Genomic DNA, 19,044 nt, shown 5'->3' on the forward strand with positions numbered 1-19,044 from the left:
TGCACACAGAGAAATCCCAGAGAAAATTCATTAATTTAAATAGATGGGAAATTTGGAAAGCTCACTTAGCAGCATGGGATCCTCCTGCTCAATTTTCCTCTCTGTGTTAAACCCAGGTGATCCAATACACCAATAACACAATATTTGTGAATGGTGCATCCACGCTTACATTAAAGAAGTTGATACGTGTTACCTGACACAAAAAAGGAACATACTAAAATGTTTAAGATGCCAAAGCACTGTCTTTGCAACTTGTACTCATTAAATGTGATTTGATTTTCTCCCATTCGTGTTTTTCCAGGGGCAGCCTTTTGACCCGTACCTTAGCAGACATTGTAAATAAGGAAGATTTTGTGTTAGATTCAGAATATCTCACAACTCTTCTGGCTTTTGTCCCAAAGTAAGTTCCCTACATGGTAAGTTAGTGCAATTGGGCTTTGGTTATCCTACAAAGGGCTTTTATAATGAACTCTTATCTGTATTACTCTTGATATGCATTAGGTCCAACTACATCAACTGGCAAAAGACGTACGAGTCCCTCTCTGACATGGTGGTTCCTCGATCAACCAAGTAAGGATAATTTGCTTACGTTGAAAGATGTTACGTGTATTGTAGTGTGAGGACTCTCATTAACCAAATTACTTACCATTTAATGTTTTCACAACAAAATGTTATAAACTATTATTAGAACTTAGGCTTAGAGGTGGTGGATGCAGAAGCATCAATTTACGTCAGTGGAGTAGTTGGATGCAGGTTCAATTCTACATTCAGTTTGAATCTTTGACGTGCTATTATAGGAGGTTATTGCTGGACATTTATGGGAACTCAGGGAGGGAAGATTAGTACTTGGGAATCCCAGAAATTTGGTTTCCCAGAGGTTTTGCTGAATTTAACACCAAGTTAATTGTTTTGACTTCAGATTGAGAGACTGCAGGGCTGGCTGGCAGGAAGGCCTGCATCAGGCTGTAGCCAGGGAGCGTCCAGGAGGGAAGGAGGGCCAGCGTGGAGGGCTGGAGGATGTTGGCTCAGGGGTGAACAGTGGTGTAGGGAAACGGAGAGGAGATCGGGAAGTGGGTGGAGAGGAGTTGGGGGGGTGCTGGGTGATTGGGGAGGAGGACAGGCGATCAGGTGGGTGAAGAGGATTGGGGGGGGGGGGACAGGAGATTGGAGGTGGAGGCATCCTGCTGACTGCTACACCCTGTTGTCTGTGATGACCTTGGTGGGCGTCCTCTGGAGGGTCGAGACCTGGAGGGCTTCCTCCTGCTTTCGTGGTCCTGCTGTGCGGCAGTGGCACCCTCCTCAGCCTGTGGTGCTAGAGCCGCTGGGATTATAGGAAGAGGGGATTCGGAGTGGGCCAAACCCTCCCAGAGTCACCTGGATGGATTGCTCTGGAGGGTACACCTGCTGATCCTCCTCCTTTTTGGTGCCTGAGGGCCCTTGGCTGATTCCTTGAAAAGAAGGGGTAGCTGGAGTGAAATTGGCTGCCTCACACCCCTCTTGTGAGCACACTATTGGAGGCCAACTATGGCGTCATCAATGGAGCTCAGCCCTCGCAGCAGTGCAGGAGCTAAGTCCTGGTCCAAGGTCTCCATGGCACCCACCATCCTACCAGTGTTGATCTCGGTGTTGGCATGCCGGCGCTATCACCTCAGCCTGATGGTGGACGGACTCCTCCATCATGCCTTGCAATCTCAGGAGTGCAGCAGACATCCCTTCCTGATGTTCCTGAGGTTGTCTTTGCAGCTTCAGCAACTGTGACATGATCAAGTCCAGAGCCACGTCATCTGACTCGGACGCAAAAGGTTTCAGACCTCCAGCAGTCCTCTGAGTGCTGGACACCTGGGAAATCCCTGCCACAGATCAGACAGTGCGATGTGCACACCAAATTGTGATCCCGAGGCCACTCTAAAGCTAGGTCTCACTGAGGTGTGTGGCTCTGTGCTGGTGGAGGGTGTGGGTGAGCACTGTGATGGGACTTCAGGGATGGTTTCGTGGATTCCTCTTCTGAGCTTCTCTCAGGGCTTGATTGGAGGCCCTGGGTCATGGATTCTCTTGGCTGTTTCCCAGATATGCCTGCGAAAGCAAGGAGAGATAATTAGTGCCTGTGAAACAGGACACATCATTCACAGCATGGTTGTCTGTTGGATGTTGCATTGCTGGACCCTCACTTGGTAGAGCACCGCCGACTTCACCGTCAGCACAGGAATGGCCCAGATCCTCACTAGTCAGCTGAATGGCTCTGTTTTCAAAGTCTGTGAGGACCATGATTTCAGGCATTCCTCCACTGGTCTGCAACCTCTCCCTCTTGTGTGCCTGCTTGTCCTGCATGAATAGAGATGGAGAGAGTGTAAGCAGGATGCCTGCTATATCAGATGAAAGGCCAGACATAATTGTGTCGGTGGTGAGTGGTCCTTTGGATGGGCTGAAAATAATGAAGGTGTGTGTGAGAGAGTGAATGGTGATGTCCCTTGAGCTGGCAGTGAATGACGGCCCTGTGGATGTGTGATGGGTTTGTGAGTGTGAGAGTTGAGAGTAATGAGAGGAGTGACTTACCCTGGTGCAACGGAGGAGATCACTCATCCTCTTGCGGCACTAGGCGGCTGTCCTCTTTTGCAGGGTATTGGCACTGACCACCACTGCCACCACCTCCCAAGCTGGATTAGTGATGTTGCTGCCCATCCTGCATCCACATGGGGGTAGAGGATATCACGACGAGCCTCCACTGTGTCCAAAAGGCACTCGAGGGAAGCGTCATTGAATCTGGGGGCTGCAGTCGTCCTGCCTTTCAGGGCCATGTCTTCTGTGCAGCAGTCCTGGGCTGGAAGCACTGAGATATATATGCTTGGCTGCACTTTAAATATGGTGCCTGGCGTGATGAAGTGAGGTAATGGTGTGGTGTGCGAATGAGAGCCCACTTGCCATGGAAACAGTATGTTTCCCGGGAATGCATAGTTAATGCGGCGGGATTGGGACAATACGGCGTGAGCAGCCACCATTGCGGCCCACCACCACGCTTAGTGCAAATCTGGGATGAATCCCCCCAGGTGTGGGTGAGCTGGATGTGATTTTCCTAACCCTTTTCCACCCTTGGAAAATCGAGGTCTATCAGTGATGAAAAATATGAGTGACACCGCTGTGCAAATCTAGCTATTTTTATAAATGCCTAACGTCTCTTCAGCATCAATGAAATCTTGCCCCAGATGGCGACAGCGGGCAGAATTCTCCCAAGATGAAACGAAGTGCGGTGGCGGGCGCTTTCGGCAGTACCTGGCCCGCCATTCGTAATGGCGGTAACTCACGCCTGATTCTGCGCTTGGAGCCTCAACAATTATGCATCGGCGCGTTTCGCTCAGAATCATCTGGCGGGTCGGGAGCTGATCCGTCCACCCGCTGTCAGCTGGTGGGTTCGAAGGTCTGGTCGTCATATTTAAACGTCAGTCCAACACACAATCTCAATCTCTCCAGCCCAGGAATGTCTGCAACCCATAAGAGAAAGGCCGAGAGCCTCAGCACCAAGTCTGCACCCACTAGGCCCTCAAGGCCTGGGTCAGAGGGGTGCAGGAACAACACATGCTCTACCCCACGGATGGCTGCAGGAAACACAGTAGCCTCACCTCTCGGGCCTGGGACACCGTAGAGGAGCAGGTCAGCACAGCTGACACCCAAGGCGAAATGCTACCCACTGCTGGAAGAGGATAACTTATCTCATCTGCTCCGCCAGGCTAAGTCATCCTGCAACACCCTCCAATATCAAACTCTCATCATTGCATCATGCACTCAAATGGCTCTCTCTTCAGGGATCTCACACAACCATTAGCAGGGGACACATATCAACATGCATTCTCTCACTGAGACTTTCACATCACCACCATCCCATTCGTCAGGTTGCTCACACTCCATCCTCTGGCCCTCTTGAGGTGGGCTCACCACAAACAGGGGACATGCATTTCACCCAACCCCTGCTCCATCCCTTCTCATCACATGCCTTTCTTTCTTCTTCATACAGGCCAAACTGGCACACAACAGGCGCGAGAGATCACAGACGGGGAGAGGGACGTACAATATCCTCACCCTCATTGGATTCATGGAAGCTGCAGCTGAGCTGGCTGGGGAGGACAGAGATCGCTCCTGTAGGGAAGGGGAGACCAGCCTCTCCAACCAACCTAGTACGGATCACAGCTCCATACCTCATTCAACCCTGACATTCACAGTGAATTGCATGCAGTCTTATCTAGCTCATGCTCACTAACTGAAACACTCTTTTCTATTTTCTAGGTACAAGCACATCAATGCCCCCAAGCCAGTCCAGCACCACCAGTGTGAACCCTCCAGACCTCATCAGAGGATGTATCTCCAGAAGAACCATCACAGCCCTCACATGCACCCTCCACCAGCTCAGAGACACACACATCGGTGGGGCACAGATGTAGATTAGGCTTGGCCTCACTTTCTGGGGAACACCTCACTGACATGACCCACAGCAGTCAGAGGCAGGGGCAGCCCAGGTCTCCGGCACTCGGAGGGCTGCTGGAGACCAGCCACCCGCTCAGCCTGAGTCAGATGATGAGCCTCTGGAAGCAGCCACCAAATTTATGTTGGAGATGCAATAACAGGCGGCGGAACATCAGGCAGAGATTCGGCAGTCACTCAGCAGACTAGAATGAACAATGGAGGAGTCTGTCCGTGTTCTGACATGCGAATGCCTCAAGGTCACCATGGGAAGCTGGCAACCACCAGGGAGTCCTTGGTCCAGCAGGTCTTGCCGGATTTGTGGTTGGCTCTGCATTCCATGGCCACACATCGAGGTGGCCAAGGTGGCATCACAGATATGTAACATCTTGAGCGCTGCATGGCATATTAAAGTTTCAGTGAGATGAGTGACCCAACATTGATCTGTGCTCCAATCTCTATGTGGCATATTAATGACCAATCAGTGGCTCATGATCAATGAGTGGATGCCCTTTGGCCAATTAGGAATGTGATATTTGGTGAACATGTGACAGGCTTTCAATGATGGAATGCCATATATGATAGAGCTGTGCCTCCTTCACTATTGCCTGCATTCACAAATTCTACATTCTTATGTGTTACTCTTGAGAGTAACTGTGCAACTGCAGCAACTGTGATGTGTAGCCACTGAGTTCTGAGTAGCCCTTTAACAGTGCTAATGAAGCCTTTGGCTTTAAGTGGCTTTCATTGCAAGGAAGACTCCTGCTCGCTCTGGCGGCAACAAGAGGTTAGAAAGCCACCCCAGAAAGGGGTGTTTGAACTTCCCCCGACTGCCATTCCACAGCCTTCCCTCCCTGTTGCCCCCCGCCTCACATTTGTCTGCCCGACCCTTTGCCTCACAGCCAACCCCTGTTGAAGTGCTAGTCTCTGAAAGCGGAGGCCTGCATGGGTGCCACAGCACAGTGGTGTTCTTCAGGATAATGAAAGCATAGAGCAGGGGCAGTCCGACCCTATAGCCCCAGCAGATTGGTGACCATCGCAACAAGACCGGCGCAGCGCTATGGCTGGTAGGCTGTGTATGTGCCACTCACCTCGAAGTTACCAGTGAACTGAAGCCTGACTTCTGCATGCCACCCCTTTTCAAATGCATTTGACGCCGACACAATTTCCTGCTGGCGTGACAGAAGATCAGAAGGCGTAGTGAGATTCCAGCGAGCAGCTGTTTTAATGACATGTTAATGAATGCAAATGGAAATCGCGCCACTAGTTGGTGGGATAACCAACCCACCATGAAAACATCATCGGGAGAATTGAGACCTGCTTTTACGAAGGCAGGTTTCTGATTTTTTGCCTCCCGCTGGATTCTCTGCTCCTGCCTGCCACGAAACCCACCGCGGGTGGGATGGGAAAATTCCACCCAGTGTCTAGTCTTATGTTCAAACAACATTCAGAGAAGAAGGCAAAGCAAAAGGAATACATTGTGTTTAAATTGAAACCCAGCTATTACTAACCATTGGTTAAGCATTTGTCCCTCTCCTTAATTGTGATTTAGGGCTGTATCTTCCGAACTGGCTTTTTGCCTGCTGAACTGTCAAAGGCTTATTATGGCCACTAAAAAAGTAATTAAAGTGATTAATGGACCTGCCCGTCCAACCTCAAGGTTGGCGGGCAGGCCAGGAGCCCAGGTGGGCTTCTGAAAAAACATGAAACCTCATCCACTGGCTGGATGAGGTTTCATGAGGTTATTAAAATTTGTATGAAATCTCTAAATAAAAGAAATTGACATGTCCCAGCTCATGTGACAGTGGCACATGAGGGGACATGTCAGTAGTTTCTTTTCTCATCTTTATTTAATGTTTCAAACCTGAGCTGATCTCCCTGAGGCAGCACTTTGCCTCAGGGAGATCTGTGTGCTCTTTTGTGAGCATGCGTGAAAGAGCACATTCCGGGATCAGGGAATCCCCCCCACCTCCCCCCGCCTGCACAGGGAGCGCATAGCACTTCCTGGCAGACGTAACGCTGGGTGGGCCTTAATTGGCCCACCCACGTAAAATGGCAGCATGCCCCCAATTGGGGGCGTCGATTGGGAACCCGCCTGCCCGTGCCCGCTCCCGCACAGCCCCCACGATGGGGGAAAATATTGTCCTTAATTTCTGATCTAAGTATTGCCAGCACACCGCCCAGCAGTCACGTATATATTTTAGTCTGCTAGTTATTGCTAGAGTGAAGAATTGTCAGCAGGATAGGTAAACAGGTTTTCCATTGATGGTAATCAATTGAAGATTATTGAAAGAAAAATTTTGGCCTGAGCTGTAAATGGCATTTAATGCTACTTCCCATTTATCTTCCTATCATGAAGAATTGGTTTATCATTTAATTTTATTAAAAAATATAACAGTTTGTGAACAAATATAATCAAAGAACACTTTTCCTTCTAGTGTATCACAAAATGTGTCTTTTTTATGCATGCTGAGAGTACCACATAGTAGGAATAATTAACTTTGATAGCTGCATTATAATGTGCACTTTAGCACTGTTAGGTACTGAGTCGTGGAATTTTCCTTTCATGCATTATTAATGAATGGAAAATTCCAGCTAAGTTGCACATAAGTGCAGTGTTCTGCATGGACGTATTAAGTTGGACATATGTGCAATGCTTTGTATGCACCAACAGAACAATTCTGAGAATTATAATTCGGAGTGCAACCTTTTGATTTGTTTTACTCTTTTAGTGAATCCAATGTTAAAGTCAACCTTTAATTAATATTCCAAAAATCAGTAGCTTCATTTCCTCAAAATAAAAGACCAAGTTTTGCTGTTGAAACAACAGTGAGGCGAATGGTGCTTGCCGTTGTTAATGGGTAAATGGTTCAGCAATCTCGAGTGAAAAGTAGATGTAAATTGAAATGCCAGTATCCAAAAGTTGCTGTTAGAGTTGGGCTGGTCCTACATTAACTTCATGAAAAAATTACTTCACTGTTTGCCTCATCATTGAAATGAACTGAACGGCACGAAGCTGCTGTATTTGCATGATAGGTATGAAATAAACACATCACAGAATGCTAAGTCATGCTAACACAAGCGTAGGCATCCTTTTAATGACTTGATAGTAGTTAATTACTGCCAATTACCTCTCTGGCACTGAAATTTACTACTACAAATGCGGAATCACATTTCTTCACCCATTGTGTTGTAAATTTTAGAAATGTCAAATTTAGCACTTTTATTAACTTTTCGGTCTCTCTTTTAATTCAATCTTTCTTTCTCTCTATTTTTCTTTTTGTACCTGATTTAACATTGGATTTACACACTCTATTTTACACTTCTGTCCTTTGCTGTTTATTTCCCAGTCCTTTATTCTGATTGATTAAGGAGAAACACAGTTGCTTGCCCTGTTCACTCAGTTTACAGACAACAGGGGCAGGATTTGCCCTGTGGGTTTCAGGACCCCATGTCAGAGTCAAATGTATGTCATAGACCTGCACTGTGTGGGTAACAGTCACTTGGCTGTGATTATCCACAAATTAACCAACTAATGGCCAGGGAGTGGGCTCACTGTCCAGTTAAGGCCAATAGGAGGCCTCCAGCACTGAAGGAGCAGAAGTTGGCCTTTCCAGGTCAGTGAGAAAGAGGGAACCCAAGATGGAGGTGCCTTCTCTTTAACTTTCTTGACTTTAAAATAAAATAATCCTTTAACAACATGACCACCATTGTGGAGAGGAAGACCCTTCACAGGGAGGCCTGCAGCTGCAGTTGAAGCTAGGCAAGTGGGGAGGGCCTCAAAGTTGGCCTGGAGTGCTAGCCCCCTGTCTGGAGGATGCTTCCAGAGAGCTATACTGTTCCCTCTCTGGACCGAATGAAGATTTAAATGGCTCGCTGCATCTGCCGGAGGGAGACATGCTACGACGGGGCTGTAAAGTTCTGGCCAGCTTTAAAAATCATAGTAGGTAAAATACACAGAATAGCAGTAGGAAGTAGAAAAAAGTGTTTAATTTGGTTTAAAAAAATACTTAATATGTTTAATTTTGCAGCCTCCTTGAATTTTCCGCTTGCTGGGCGCATACTGTCAGCGGGCCTGGGAGTGGACAAGCGGACAGGAAACGGGCCCCCGACTGCGATTGGCCCTCAGCCATGATTCCATGTTGGCTGGCCAATTAAAGGCCAGCCAGTGTGAAACGAGCGTTGAGAAAGGCTCAGCATTACCGGTGGGGGTGGGAAGAGGGTGGGCGCCGATGTCACCTCGGGTGCTGGTGAGCGCTTCCAGTGAGCTCCCTGAGGGCAGACAGCAGCCTCAAGGAGCTGCAGACCTTCACAGAATAAAGGAAACAACAAAAATGCTGCAAAATATGCCCAAGCAGCACAATCAAGCACCTGAAAGAATACCTCATAAAAAAAATCCCCAGATATCTTTTTTTAATTTTAATTCCTCACAGAGGTTTTGTCCCGCCCTGGATCGAGGTTTGAGCTAAAATGTAAAGGCTGCCGATTGGCCCGTCCGTCTACTGTGAAAGTAGACTGGCCATGAAAAATCGCTTTCAAGTGCCTCCTCAATGGGCATAAGCGTGCCTGTCGACAATTAAGCGGGCAATTAAGCCCATTAAAGAGGCACTTGAAAGTGATTTTTCATGGCCCGTCCACTTTTACAGTTAGCGGACAGGCCAATTGGCAGCCTTTACATTTTTGCTCAAGCCTCGATCCAAGGCGGGACGAAATCTCTGTGGGGAAATAAAGAGATATCTGGAGAATGTTTTTTTTATGAGGTATGCTTTCAGGTGCTTGATTGTGCTACATGGACATATTTTACAGCATTTTTGTTGTTTTGTTTATTCTGTGGAGGTCTGCAGCTCCCTGAGGCTGCTGTCTGCCTTCAGAGAGTTTGCTGGAAGCGCTCACCAGCACTCATGGTGATGGCGGCGCCTGCCCTCTTCCTGCCCCCACCGGTAGTGCTGAGCCTTTCTCAGTTAAGCGTTTCACTCTGGCTGGCCGTTAATTGGCCAGCCAACGTGAAATCATGGTTGGGGGCCGATTGCGATCAGGGGCCCATTTCCCGTCCACTGCCAGGCCCACCCATTGTGCGTGCCCGATGAGCAAAAAATTCAGGCCCTGTTTTCATTGCAGTTTCTCTCTGGTCAGGTATTGTGATGAATATCCTGAAAATAAATATAGCCACACCTCCCAAAATGTATCTATGCACAATAGAATGACATTACGCTTCACTGGCAACTAAGATCAATAGGTGCTGCAGTGCTTAAATCTACCTAAAGGTATTTAAAAATATCAATGTTGCAATTTGACTTACCAGGGTAAAATGTGGGTTATAAGTGGTAGTGGATTTTCCCTCAGCACTGGCAAACTCTCAATTATGTGTGTATTCTTTTAAATAAACTATCTTCTGAAACTTTACCTGGAAGTTTCTCTAAATTAAAATCATGAACCTTTCTGATCCACAGAATGATCATAGAAGACACAGAGGGAGCCCTCTTTACAGTAACTCTCTTCAAAAAAACTGTGGATGAATTCAAAATCAGAGCCAGAGAAAACAAGTGAGTTTTGAAAGTATTTTAAATAGTTCTATCAATCATAATTTTATTCTTCTTCCTTTAGTACTTCAAGTTGGAATAAATGACTGAATTACAAATTTGTGATTGAAAATACTGCTGGATTGATTTTCACTTCGATAAAGCCATTCAGTTTATTCAATAAGAATTTTTTGACTCATCCGATGCCTCAGCAATTAGTACAATGCATTTACCAGGTACTGGTAATGTACATGCTAAAAAACGAGCAGCAATTTATTTTTCGTATTCAGAAACAAGTACATTCAGACACCAAGTAAGCTGTGATTTCAAACTCCTTGCATGTCGCGTAAGACAAAAAAAAACATCAGCTCAGACAGTTCTCCACTGTGTATGTCCTGTATGGAAATGTGCCACAAGTAAGGAAATAGCGCAAGAAAAGATTACAGTTGTTGTTTCAGTTATTTGTTTCAACAAGATGCATTAAAAAGGAGAATTGGAATTAATGCTTTAATTTGCAGTCTGGCAACGGCAGTAATTAACTAGAATAGACATGGTGCCAGAGACACAATCAACAAAGGAATGGATCAGGAATATCAAAATTAATTGTAGAGCTCTGGTAAGACAGAAAAAACGATGATCAATTTCCTGTGGTGTAAACTGCCTTGATACTGTACTTTGAGCATTGGCAGGTGAACAGTGTGGAAGAAGGATCTTTCATATTTAGGTTTTGCCGTTGAACAACATCTAATATAAAAGCTGCCAATTGACATTTTTTAAGCTAACTTTACAGCAAGCAAAATGATGTGCATGTTTTCCTTTAAACAAAGAGGCACCCATGTGCAAGCAACATTAACCTAATATTCTTCAATGGCGGTGTATAATTTTCCCCCATTTCTTTTTTTAATAAATGTTCATTTACTAGGTGCCTTCATGGAACCATTTAAACCTTTGTCTCAGGTCATCTGTCTAGGGTAGATATGCTGAGGTGATGTAGGTTCAGACCTACATCTATGAGACTTGGAAAGGAAATATTGAAATGAATTTTGCCAGGATCGTTGGGAACCCAACTTCAGGACCATTTCTGGTTCCCAACCTCACTTGGCATCAGAGTTCACCTACTGGCTGCATTTTACAGGAAGCCGGCAATTTGAAGGTTTTCTCTGCATTCGCTGCCCAATTAGGGAAGGTGGACGGGCTGCAGAGGCGGAGCTTGCAGACAGCGCAGCCAACTGTAGGGGAGGCTAGCAGATCTCACTGTGTGACCAGTGGGAGCACTGGTGAAGTTTCAGCAGCAGGAGTGTCAGGGAAGCACTGTAGCTGTCATCAGCATCAGGGAAGCGACTGAGACCTCATGAGGCTCATGGAGATCAGAAACATTCGTCTCCAGGAATTCTACGTTCAATGGCAAGGCTGTGAGTTGGGAATACAGCCACTTTGCTGGTTTATGCTGGAAACATTTAAAAATTTTCATCTATAATGCAACCTCCATGTCCTACTGTGCAGCCACCTCCTTTTACTTGGCTGGGGCGCAGACACGGTGGATGGACCTGCACAACTACAATTAGTGCAATCAAGTGACTCCTAAATTGGGCTGATTGTATTTCTACCACCGCTAGGCAGGAAGTCTTCATATCCATGATATATAGTATTCTTAAAATGAAAATGCTGTATATAAAGAGGGCAGAATATCACAGGGGAGCTCCCCATCCCCCCCACAAAAAAAGCAAAGTCGGTGTGGAGCTCCATGCCAGCCCATCCCACAGCCATAAAGCACTGTGGGTGGGCTAAATGGGCAGCCTGTGGGACTTCCACCCCTTAGTGGGGAGGAAGTCCCTTACTGAGGAGATGTCGGCCAATCCGATTGGCCAGAAGCTCCATCAGTCCCAGCAGCACCAACAGTGCATTAGTGGGCACAATCGAGACTGCAATGGGGAAGCAGAAGGCAGCCCAGGGATCCCTGGAAATGGGATCTTGGGCAGGGAGGGTTTGGGCAAGTTAGGCAAGGGAGCAGGGGGTGGGGGTGGTGGGTTTAAGACAGCAGGCCGGTTGGAAGAAAGGGTGGGTTCTATTTTAGGGGGGCCTCCCCGCCATCAGTAAAGGGCAGCCCCCAAAAATAGAACTACTGTTGTAAAGTGGCCTTGGCGCCTATTTGTAATAGAGTTGATCTGCAGACAACTTTGTAAGTGGAAACATAAGGATTATTTACAGTCAGCAGCAACTACACATGTGCTTTCAACTCCATCTCTATCTCTACACTGACTGAGGAGGTAGCCCACGCTATAACACATTGGATTACACAGATCATGTGATCTTACATTACAGGACTATCCTTAAAGGTATAGTCCAACATTAACAAAACCATAATTACTACTTTCCTCCCCGTTCAACTTTGCTGTACATATTGTATTTACAAGTATATTTATCTCATGACATTATAATATTTACATAGGTCATGAAATTTACAAGTTCAGTCTTTCAGGTATTTTCCTGATTCATGTGGAATCATCTCCATGACTTCAGATTCTTTTTCAGGAACCACATTCTCTGGAACTGCATGAACATCGGGTACCTTGGTGGGCACTTGCAGTTCAGTGTCTTCCACTCTGATAGAGACAGACATGTCAGTCCTTGGCTGAGCATCTTCAACAGGAAACACTTGTTCAGCAATGGTTACAGGTGGAACCATATCTTGTGGGTATCTCTCTTTTTCTTAAATGGTCCATATGCTTTCGGGTGATCTGAACTTCCATTCCATATGGAATGATAATGGTCTGGTCACTGAACTTACTTTACCCAGTAATCACTTTGGTCCTCTACTGAAATTCTTTACATATACAGCTTCTCCAACAGTAAAATTGCCTCCCACTACTCTGGAAATCATGCACATCTTTTTGGTTTCCTTGACTCTTTCTCCACCTTCCCCTCCAAGTTTGGAAATATTAGACTCAGTGTTGTTCTAAGACAGTGTCTCATCAACAATTCTGCAGGTGTTGCTTCTGTTGTCGTGTGGGGGGGTTGTTCTGTAGTGAAAAAGAAAGCGTGCAAGCTTGGTCTCCAATGAATCCCCTGTTAACTTCTTCATATTTGTCTACAGCATCTAGAATTCTTTCCAGATAAGGCCTTGGAAGTAACTTGTACCTCTTTGACTTTATCTTCAGCATCATCCAGCAAACCATTGTAAGGGACTGGAATAACATCAAGGAAGGCACAGTTCGATAATTTGTTTATTGCCTCCTTCGAGTGTTTATAGGTGCTACCAGCCACTATTTTATTGTCTTTTCGAAACCTTATTCCTTTTTGTCTTTTTCTTTCTACCAAAGTTTAGTCTCATCCTTCATTTTGACTTCGCTGTCGGCCAAATTTCTCTCAGGTGAAATCTTAACTTGTCTTAGTTCAGTAGCTGAGTCTCCCAAGATTTCATTATCTGCTTGCCTCTTAGAAAGCTCTCTGACTTTTGTTTTCAAAGCCTCTTTGGCTTCATTCAGCTGATTCTTCAGTTCTTCTGTCTCTTTTTTGTATTTCTTGGCTGCCTTCTGGAAACTTGAACATTGATGTGCTTTCTCTGCCAACTGGTTCTTCAGTTTGTTTAGGGAGGTGCTAAATTTTTTCTGTTTTTCTTTGTACTGTTCCAGAGGCACAAACTTTGACCTGAGGGAATCTTGTAGCGTGTGAAGGTCTTTCAGCAGGTTTTCCTTTTCCTTGCGAAGGTTACACACTTCATCTTGAACTCTGTCATTCAGCAGGGTCTCCTTGAGTTTCTTCTGCTGCTCTTCCATGTTTTTGTTTGAGACAGACTGCATTTTTTCAGGTTGCTGTGTCCTTACACACTCCTTTTTCACCTTGTTGCAGTCCTTGGACTCTCCAGGCTCTTTCTGTCATACTTTGCCTTGTTCCTTTTTCAAGACATGAATTCTTCCAGCTTCCTTTTGAAATCTCACTGGCCAATCAAGGTTGATTTCCCTTAACCAGTTTCGCCCTAGGAGGTTTAGTCCTCTGCCTCTCAATAGCATCATGGGTAGCTGTGCCGATTGGTTTCTATAATGGACAGTTACTCTGCTGATACACAGGTGAAGAAATTCAAATAAAAGTTATGTTTTCAACTTGGCAGATGTCTGTTCCAAATTTAATTGATGTTCACCATTATTTAAATATCTGAAAGTGTGTTCACCAGTTATAGTAGTGAAAACTCATGTGTCTACTTCCATTTTTACTGGTTTACCATTCACTTGTACTGTAACAAATATTGGCTTTACCTTCCCAACTTTCATGTTAAACAATGAATAAATGTCAGGATTTGTTGTTTCAGGCTCTTCTACACTGTAGATTTCATTGGCCTTCTTCTATTGTTTGCAAGCCTGTTTAAATCTCTCTTTGCACTGTCTCATTATATGTCCACTTCTGTGACAAAAGTAACATTCTACTTTTTTAAACTGCCAATTGCGAAAAGACTGATTGTTTCCATATTGATTGAAGTTGTTCTTTGATTTAGCTGCTAAATTATTTCTTCTTATTTTTTGGTTAGCTTCGTGGCGGAGTCTCGCTTTTTCGATTTACTTTCGGCTGACTGTTCCTGCCTGATTTGGAGTACTGTGCCATTTTGCTCCCTTTGTATTGCTTGTGAATCTTTTACAGCATTTTCCATGGCCAGCGCTATTTCTAACACCTTAAAATTCAGATTTACTTCAGCCAGCAATCTTCGCTGAATAGTGTCTTCCTTCACACTACACACTGAATGATCTCTGAGCATGTTTTTCAGGGTCTCACTGAATTCCATTAGTTGCTTCAGGTTCACCACATAGCTAGCAATTGTCTCACTCTGGGCTCTATTTCGTGAATTGAACTGGAACCTCTGCATCGTGACTGAGGACTTGGGTTGAAAATGTCCCTTCACGAGGTCCACCAATTCTCCGAAATTCTTCGAATATGAGGCACTGGGTGCCGTCAAACTTCAAATCAAACTGTAGGCTTTGCTCCCACAAATACTCAAGAGGATCACCCGCCTAGTCTTCCCTCATGATTTAGTTCGCTTGAAGGAAGAAAACTGGGCGTTCTATATACTGAGACTAATTGTCTGTGACAGGCTCATAGGGGTTAATTCCACCAAATTGTGGCATTTTGGGTGAATATATGTTCTGTTATTTTAAATGGATGTTGATAGTCACAGTCGCTGGTCGAGAAACAGTACCGATTCCGATATAACTTGATTTATGCTGATTTATCCTCATCGCCAGTTTGTTGCAGTGTGTCCTAGTCACCTATTTGTAATAGAGTCGATCTGCAGACAATTTTCTAAGTGGAAACATTCGGTTTAGGTCTATCCCTACACTGACTGAGGAGGTAGCCCGCGCTGCTAACACATTGATTTACGCAAATCATGTGATCTTACATCACAGGACTATTCTCAAAGGTACAATCCAACATTTAACAAAACCATAATTACTACAACCATGCCTTCCTTCCCGTTCTTTGAGGAGTTTGTTTAAAAATTTGGGCTGCCCACTTCCACTTGACTGCCCATGTCAAATGTTTTATGATGTGGGCAGTGTATTACCAGGGTCAATTGGCTAGATAACAAGCCAAGTTGACCCATGATTATTTATTTAAATACGGCTGGTGGGCTGCTGATTTCTACACCTGCCCAGCCCTCCCCACCCTATAGTATAGGGGTGAGCTCGGGAGTGGGCAGGAGGTGGTGTGGTGTGGTGGGCACCTGCCCTATTTTATATGCACCACCCCCCCCAACCCTCACCAACAGGGGCACGTAAAATAATGTTTTAAGAGAAAAGGTATTTACTTATAGATATCAGTGAGATGGAAGTGCCTTCTTCTTACCTCAGAGTCTGCCTATCCTGTGTGATGTTTAAAAATGATACACGTAAATCATTCTATATAATGGCCAACATTTTGTGTTCTTCAGGGAAAAATGGATAGAATTGCAGAATGTGGTCCCCCAAAACACATAGTACTCAGCCCGGTAAAGCAGTGGCTCAATAGATCGCTGAGAAAATGGCTGAAGGATGGTTTGAGACTAGTTAGACAGTTTTGTGTGTCTGCAAGAGGCTGCAGACACCATTATCTTATGTCATATCACTCTGCATGGAGCTTTTAACTAAAAAGCTCAATGTTTTAAGCAGTGGCAGGCAGTCCAGAGTGGCTACCTGCTGGCAAGATGAGATCCAAGCCCTGACCCCAGTCACCCATCTGTACGACTGGTCCTGCTCAGTAAGCAATTTCACATTATTTTACAGGCCCCATGAAAAGTGTCTATTGACCCTAGTTTGAGAACTACTATTTTATATCATCTGCTTCATTTTCATTCCAGTGTTTTCAGTGAAATGGCATGGGAATCTGGCTGGATTCTATAATGGGAGGACAACCCACTCTGCCAGATTGTTGCTCAGGTGGTGGAAATGCAGATCTACTCCCTGTTCCTTTCACAATTATTAAATGCATTCAAATACAAACAGCAACAGAGTTCTTAAAAAATTGTTCTCTGCTAGATTTATAGTGCGTGAATTTAGCTACAGTGAAGAGGAATTGCATGCCGAGAAGGAGGAAATGACACGACTGAGTGCAGATAAGAAACAACAGTATGTGAGTACTGTAGTCCTGTCAGATTTTTTGTAACTTGAAAATAGATAAGCAGCTAATTTATTTATAACATGCTTTTAGTGGGTTCAGAAAGATTTTATTATTTAAAATACTATGTAGTATATACAGTTACACAGCTGAAGAAAACAATTGGTGCAATGGTACGTTATGATTCTTAAAACATTATGTGCTAATTTAAAGATAATTTCACCAAATTCTAAGCAAAACCAATATGATTCCCGTTATTCTGTATATCAAAGGCATCTACTGTATCCCACAGAGGCAGATTAGCATAGAATACATAGAGATGGTGTCAAGCTCAAACCAGGTCTGAACTGAAATATGGATCAATTTGGATTCTAGATGTCCTTCAGATTCAGGATAAGTTTGTTATGTGCAATATGGAATAATATTTCTGTTTCTTTGGCAGTTAACTTTCAACTCTACGATAGATTAGAAATTTTGATTGGTTTGTGAAAGGAATAGGATTGTTTGGTCAAATAACTTCTCTTGTTCCATGAATTTTTTGTTGTTATTAAGACCCACAATATGGATCTTCCAAATTTGAAGGCAAAGGGATACACTCATGCATGTACTAGACAAGTATTAGAATGCAACACAGGCATTTTCAGTCATAAATGCAATTTCCTTGGAAGTTCCAATGATCTCCCAGTGAAGTTATGGCACGAAATTGGAAGAATTCTTGCAGAATTTGAGAGCCATTTGCCCATCCGACCACCAAAATATATAAATACAATCACCAAAGAACAATCTGTAGTCAAACATCTTGCTGATAGTCCACCAGACAGAGAAATAAAAAGTATTTTTTTTTACGTTTTTGAAATATACTTCTGCTGAAGCCCCAAAAAAGACGAGGGCAAATCAGGCCTATTCTATTGGGTTCTTCCCCGCACCCCCCCCCCCTCCAACAACAGCATGGATTTTAGTGCTGCCTTTAATACTGCTGGACTTTGTCTCTGCAATGGCCCAAACTCCTTCCCTCAAGTCCTTGTGGATTCTGGGACCCTACTCCCTAAATTCCTTGCACTTTTAGATTACGTCCCCATACCCATTCTGAGGAAACCACTCTCATTGATTTCAGAATGCAGGCCAATTTCTCCAAATGTTCTCAAACTTAAAAGCCAATTCCACAATGCTTCTGGAGCGTGAGAACCCCTTCCTACCACTACCATGCCCCAAGATATCACTCACAAAGCTCCCAAAATCCAGCTGCCCATACCCCCTGCCGTGTTCCAATTTCTTAGAACTCCCCAGTGCCTCCAAATCTTGGAAATATCCTCCCCGCAATTCCCATATCTGGAGACCCTTTTGTCCTAATGTTTGCAAACCTTGAGATCCCTAATGCATGCAAATTCTGAAATCTTTATCAATGCTGGATCTTGTAGGATGCTACCACAATCTAAGATCCCATCCGATTTCTACAAAATGGTATTCCTCAACCCAAACCCTAAGAATTTCAGGACCCCTTCATTAAGTGTAGATAGGTCATACAACCCATTCCCACAAATCTCACAAATTCCCAAAGTCAATTCTAAGATTATTCCAGTTCTGAAAAATCTCAGCACAGTGCTCCAACACCACCACTCTACTTCAATCAAACTCTTCCACCCCACCCTTACTGAAAGGCCAAATATCTTCCCACTCTGTTGCTAGATCTCATGACAGATAACGTAGGGCAGAATTTTTCAGTTGGCGTGTGGGGTTGGGCCCGACACGCTGACATATAAAATGACGCGTGATGACGTCGGGTCGGTCGGCGGGTGTGTGCTGGAGTCGGCTGCACGCCTGCCGATATGTAAACAGCCTATTAAGGCCATTAAGGATTGAATTAAGGTTATTATAAATGCTGCCTGTCCAATCTTAAGGTTGGCGGGCAGGCGAAAAGGCCAAGCGGCCTTCGCGCTTTTTAGGAAACCTCATCCATGAGTGGGATGAAGTTTCCTAAAGGTTTTATTAAATTAATAAATAAAAATTTAATTAATACAAAAACATGTCCCAACTCATGGGGACATGTTTAAATCAATTTATAAACCTTTGATTTAATTTTTTGAACATTGATTCAATCTCCCTGAGGCAGCTCCATGCCTCAGGGAGATTGAAGCGCTCTTTCGCTCGCATGCAAGAAAGAATGCTGGTCCCAACTCTCCCTCCTCCCCTCACCCGCACCGGTAGCGCTGAGTGCAACCGACCACATATTACACAGGGCGGGCCTTAATTGTCCTGCCCATGTAAAATGGCACGGAGCCAATCGCAGGTGGTGATCGGCTCCGTGCCCACCCTCGCCCGCTCCCGTAAGCCCACCCGCCATATGAAAAATTCTGCCTTTATTCTCCAGATCTTCTAAATGGCAGTGCTCCACACTTCTGCAATGTTGTTATACATTTGATACCCACCTGCAAACAACATAATAGCAGAAGACTGCTGATAAATGGTTTTCACAGGAAAAAATGATAGAATCACCGAA

General features: G+C 44.8%; 1 protein-coding gene across 5 annotated transcripts in view; it reads left to right on the plus strand.

Annotated features, from left to right (window-relative positions):
* The window catches only part of LOC121278461 (V-type proton ATPase subunit C 1-A-like), a 107,021-nt gene that overhangs the window by 48,537 nt on the left and 39,440 nt on the right, over positions 1–19,044 (plus strand). For 4 of the 5 annotated variants that reach the window (XM_041188914.1, XM_041188911.1, XM_041188913.1 and 1 more), the window contains exons 7-10: positions 302–400; positions 502–570; positions 9,900–9,992; positions 16,469–16,562. In XM_041188914.1, coding sequence (XP_041044848.1) covers positions 302–400; positions 502–570; positions 9,900–9,992; positions 16,469–16,562 — 355 coding nt within the window. The remainder of the gene's footprint in view (positions 1–301; positions 401–501; positions 571–9,899; positions 9,993–16,468; positions 16,563–19,044) is intronic. The other variant, XM_041188915.1, reaches the window with a different exon arrangement.

The sequence above is a fragment of the Carcharodon carcharias genome, chromosome 5, assembly GCF_017639515.1.
Source record: "Carcharodon carcharias isolate sCarCar2 chromosome 5, sCarCar2.pri, whole genome shotgun sequence".
In the NCBI taxonomy this organism is placed as follows: Eukaryota; Metazoa; Chordata; class Chondrichthyes; order Lamniformes; family Lamnidae; genus Carcharodon; species Carcharodon carcharias.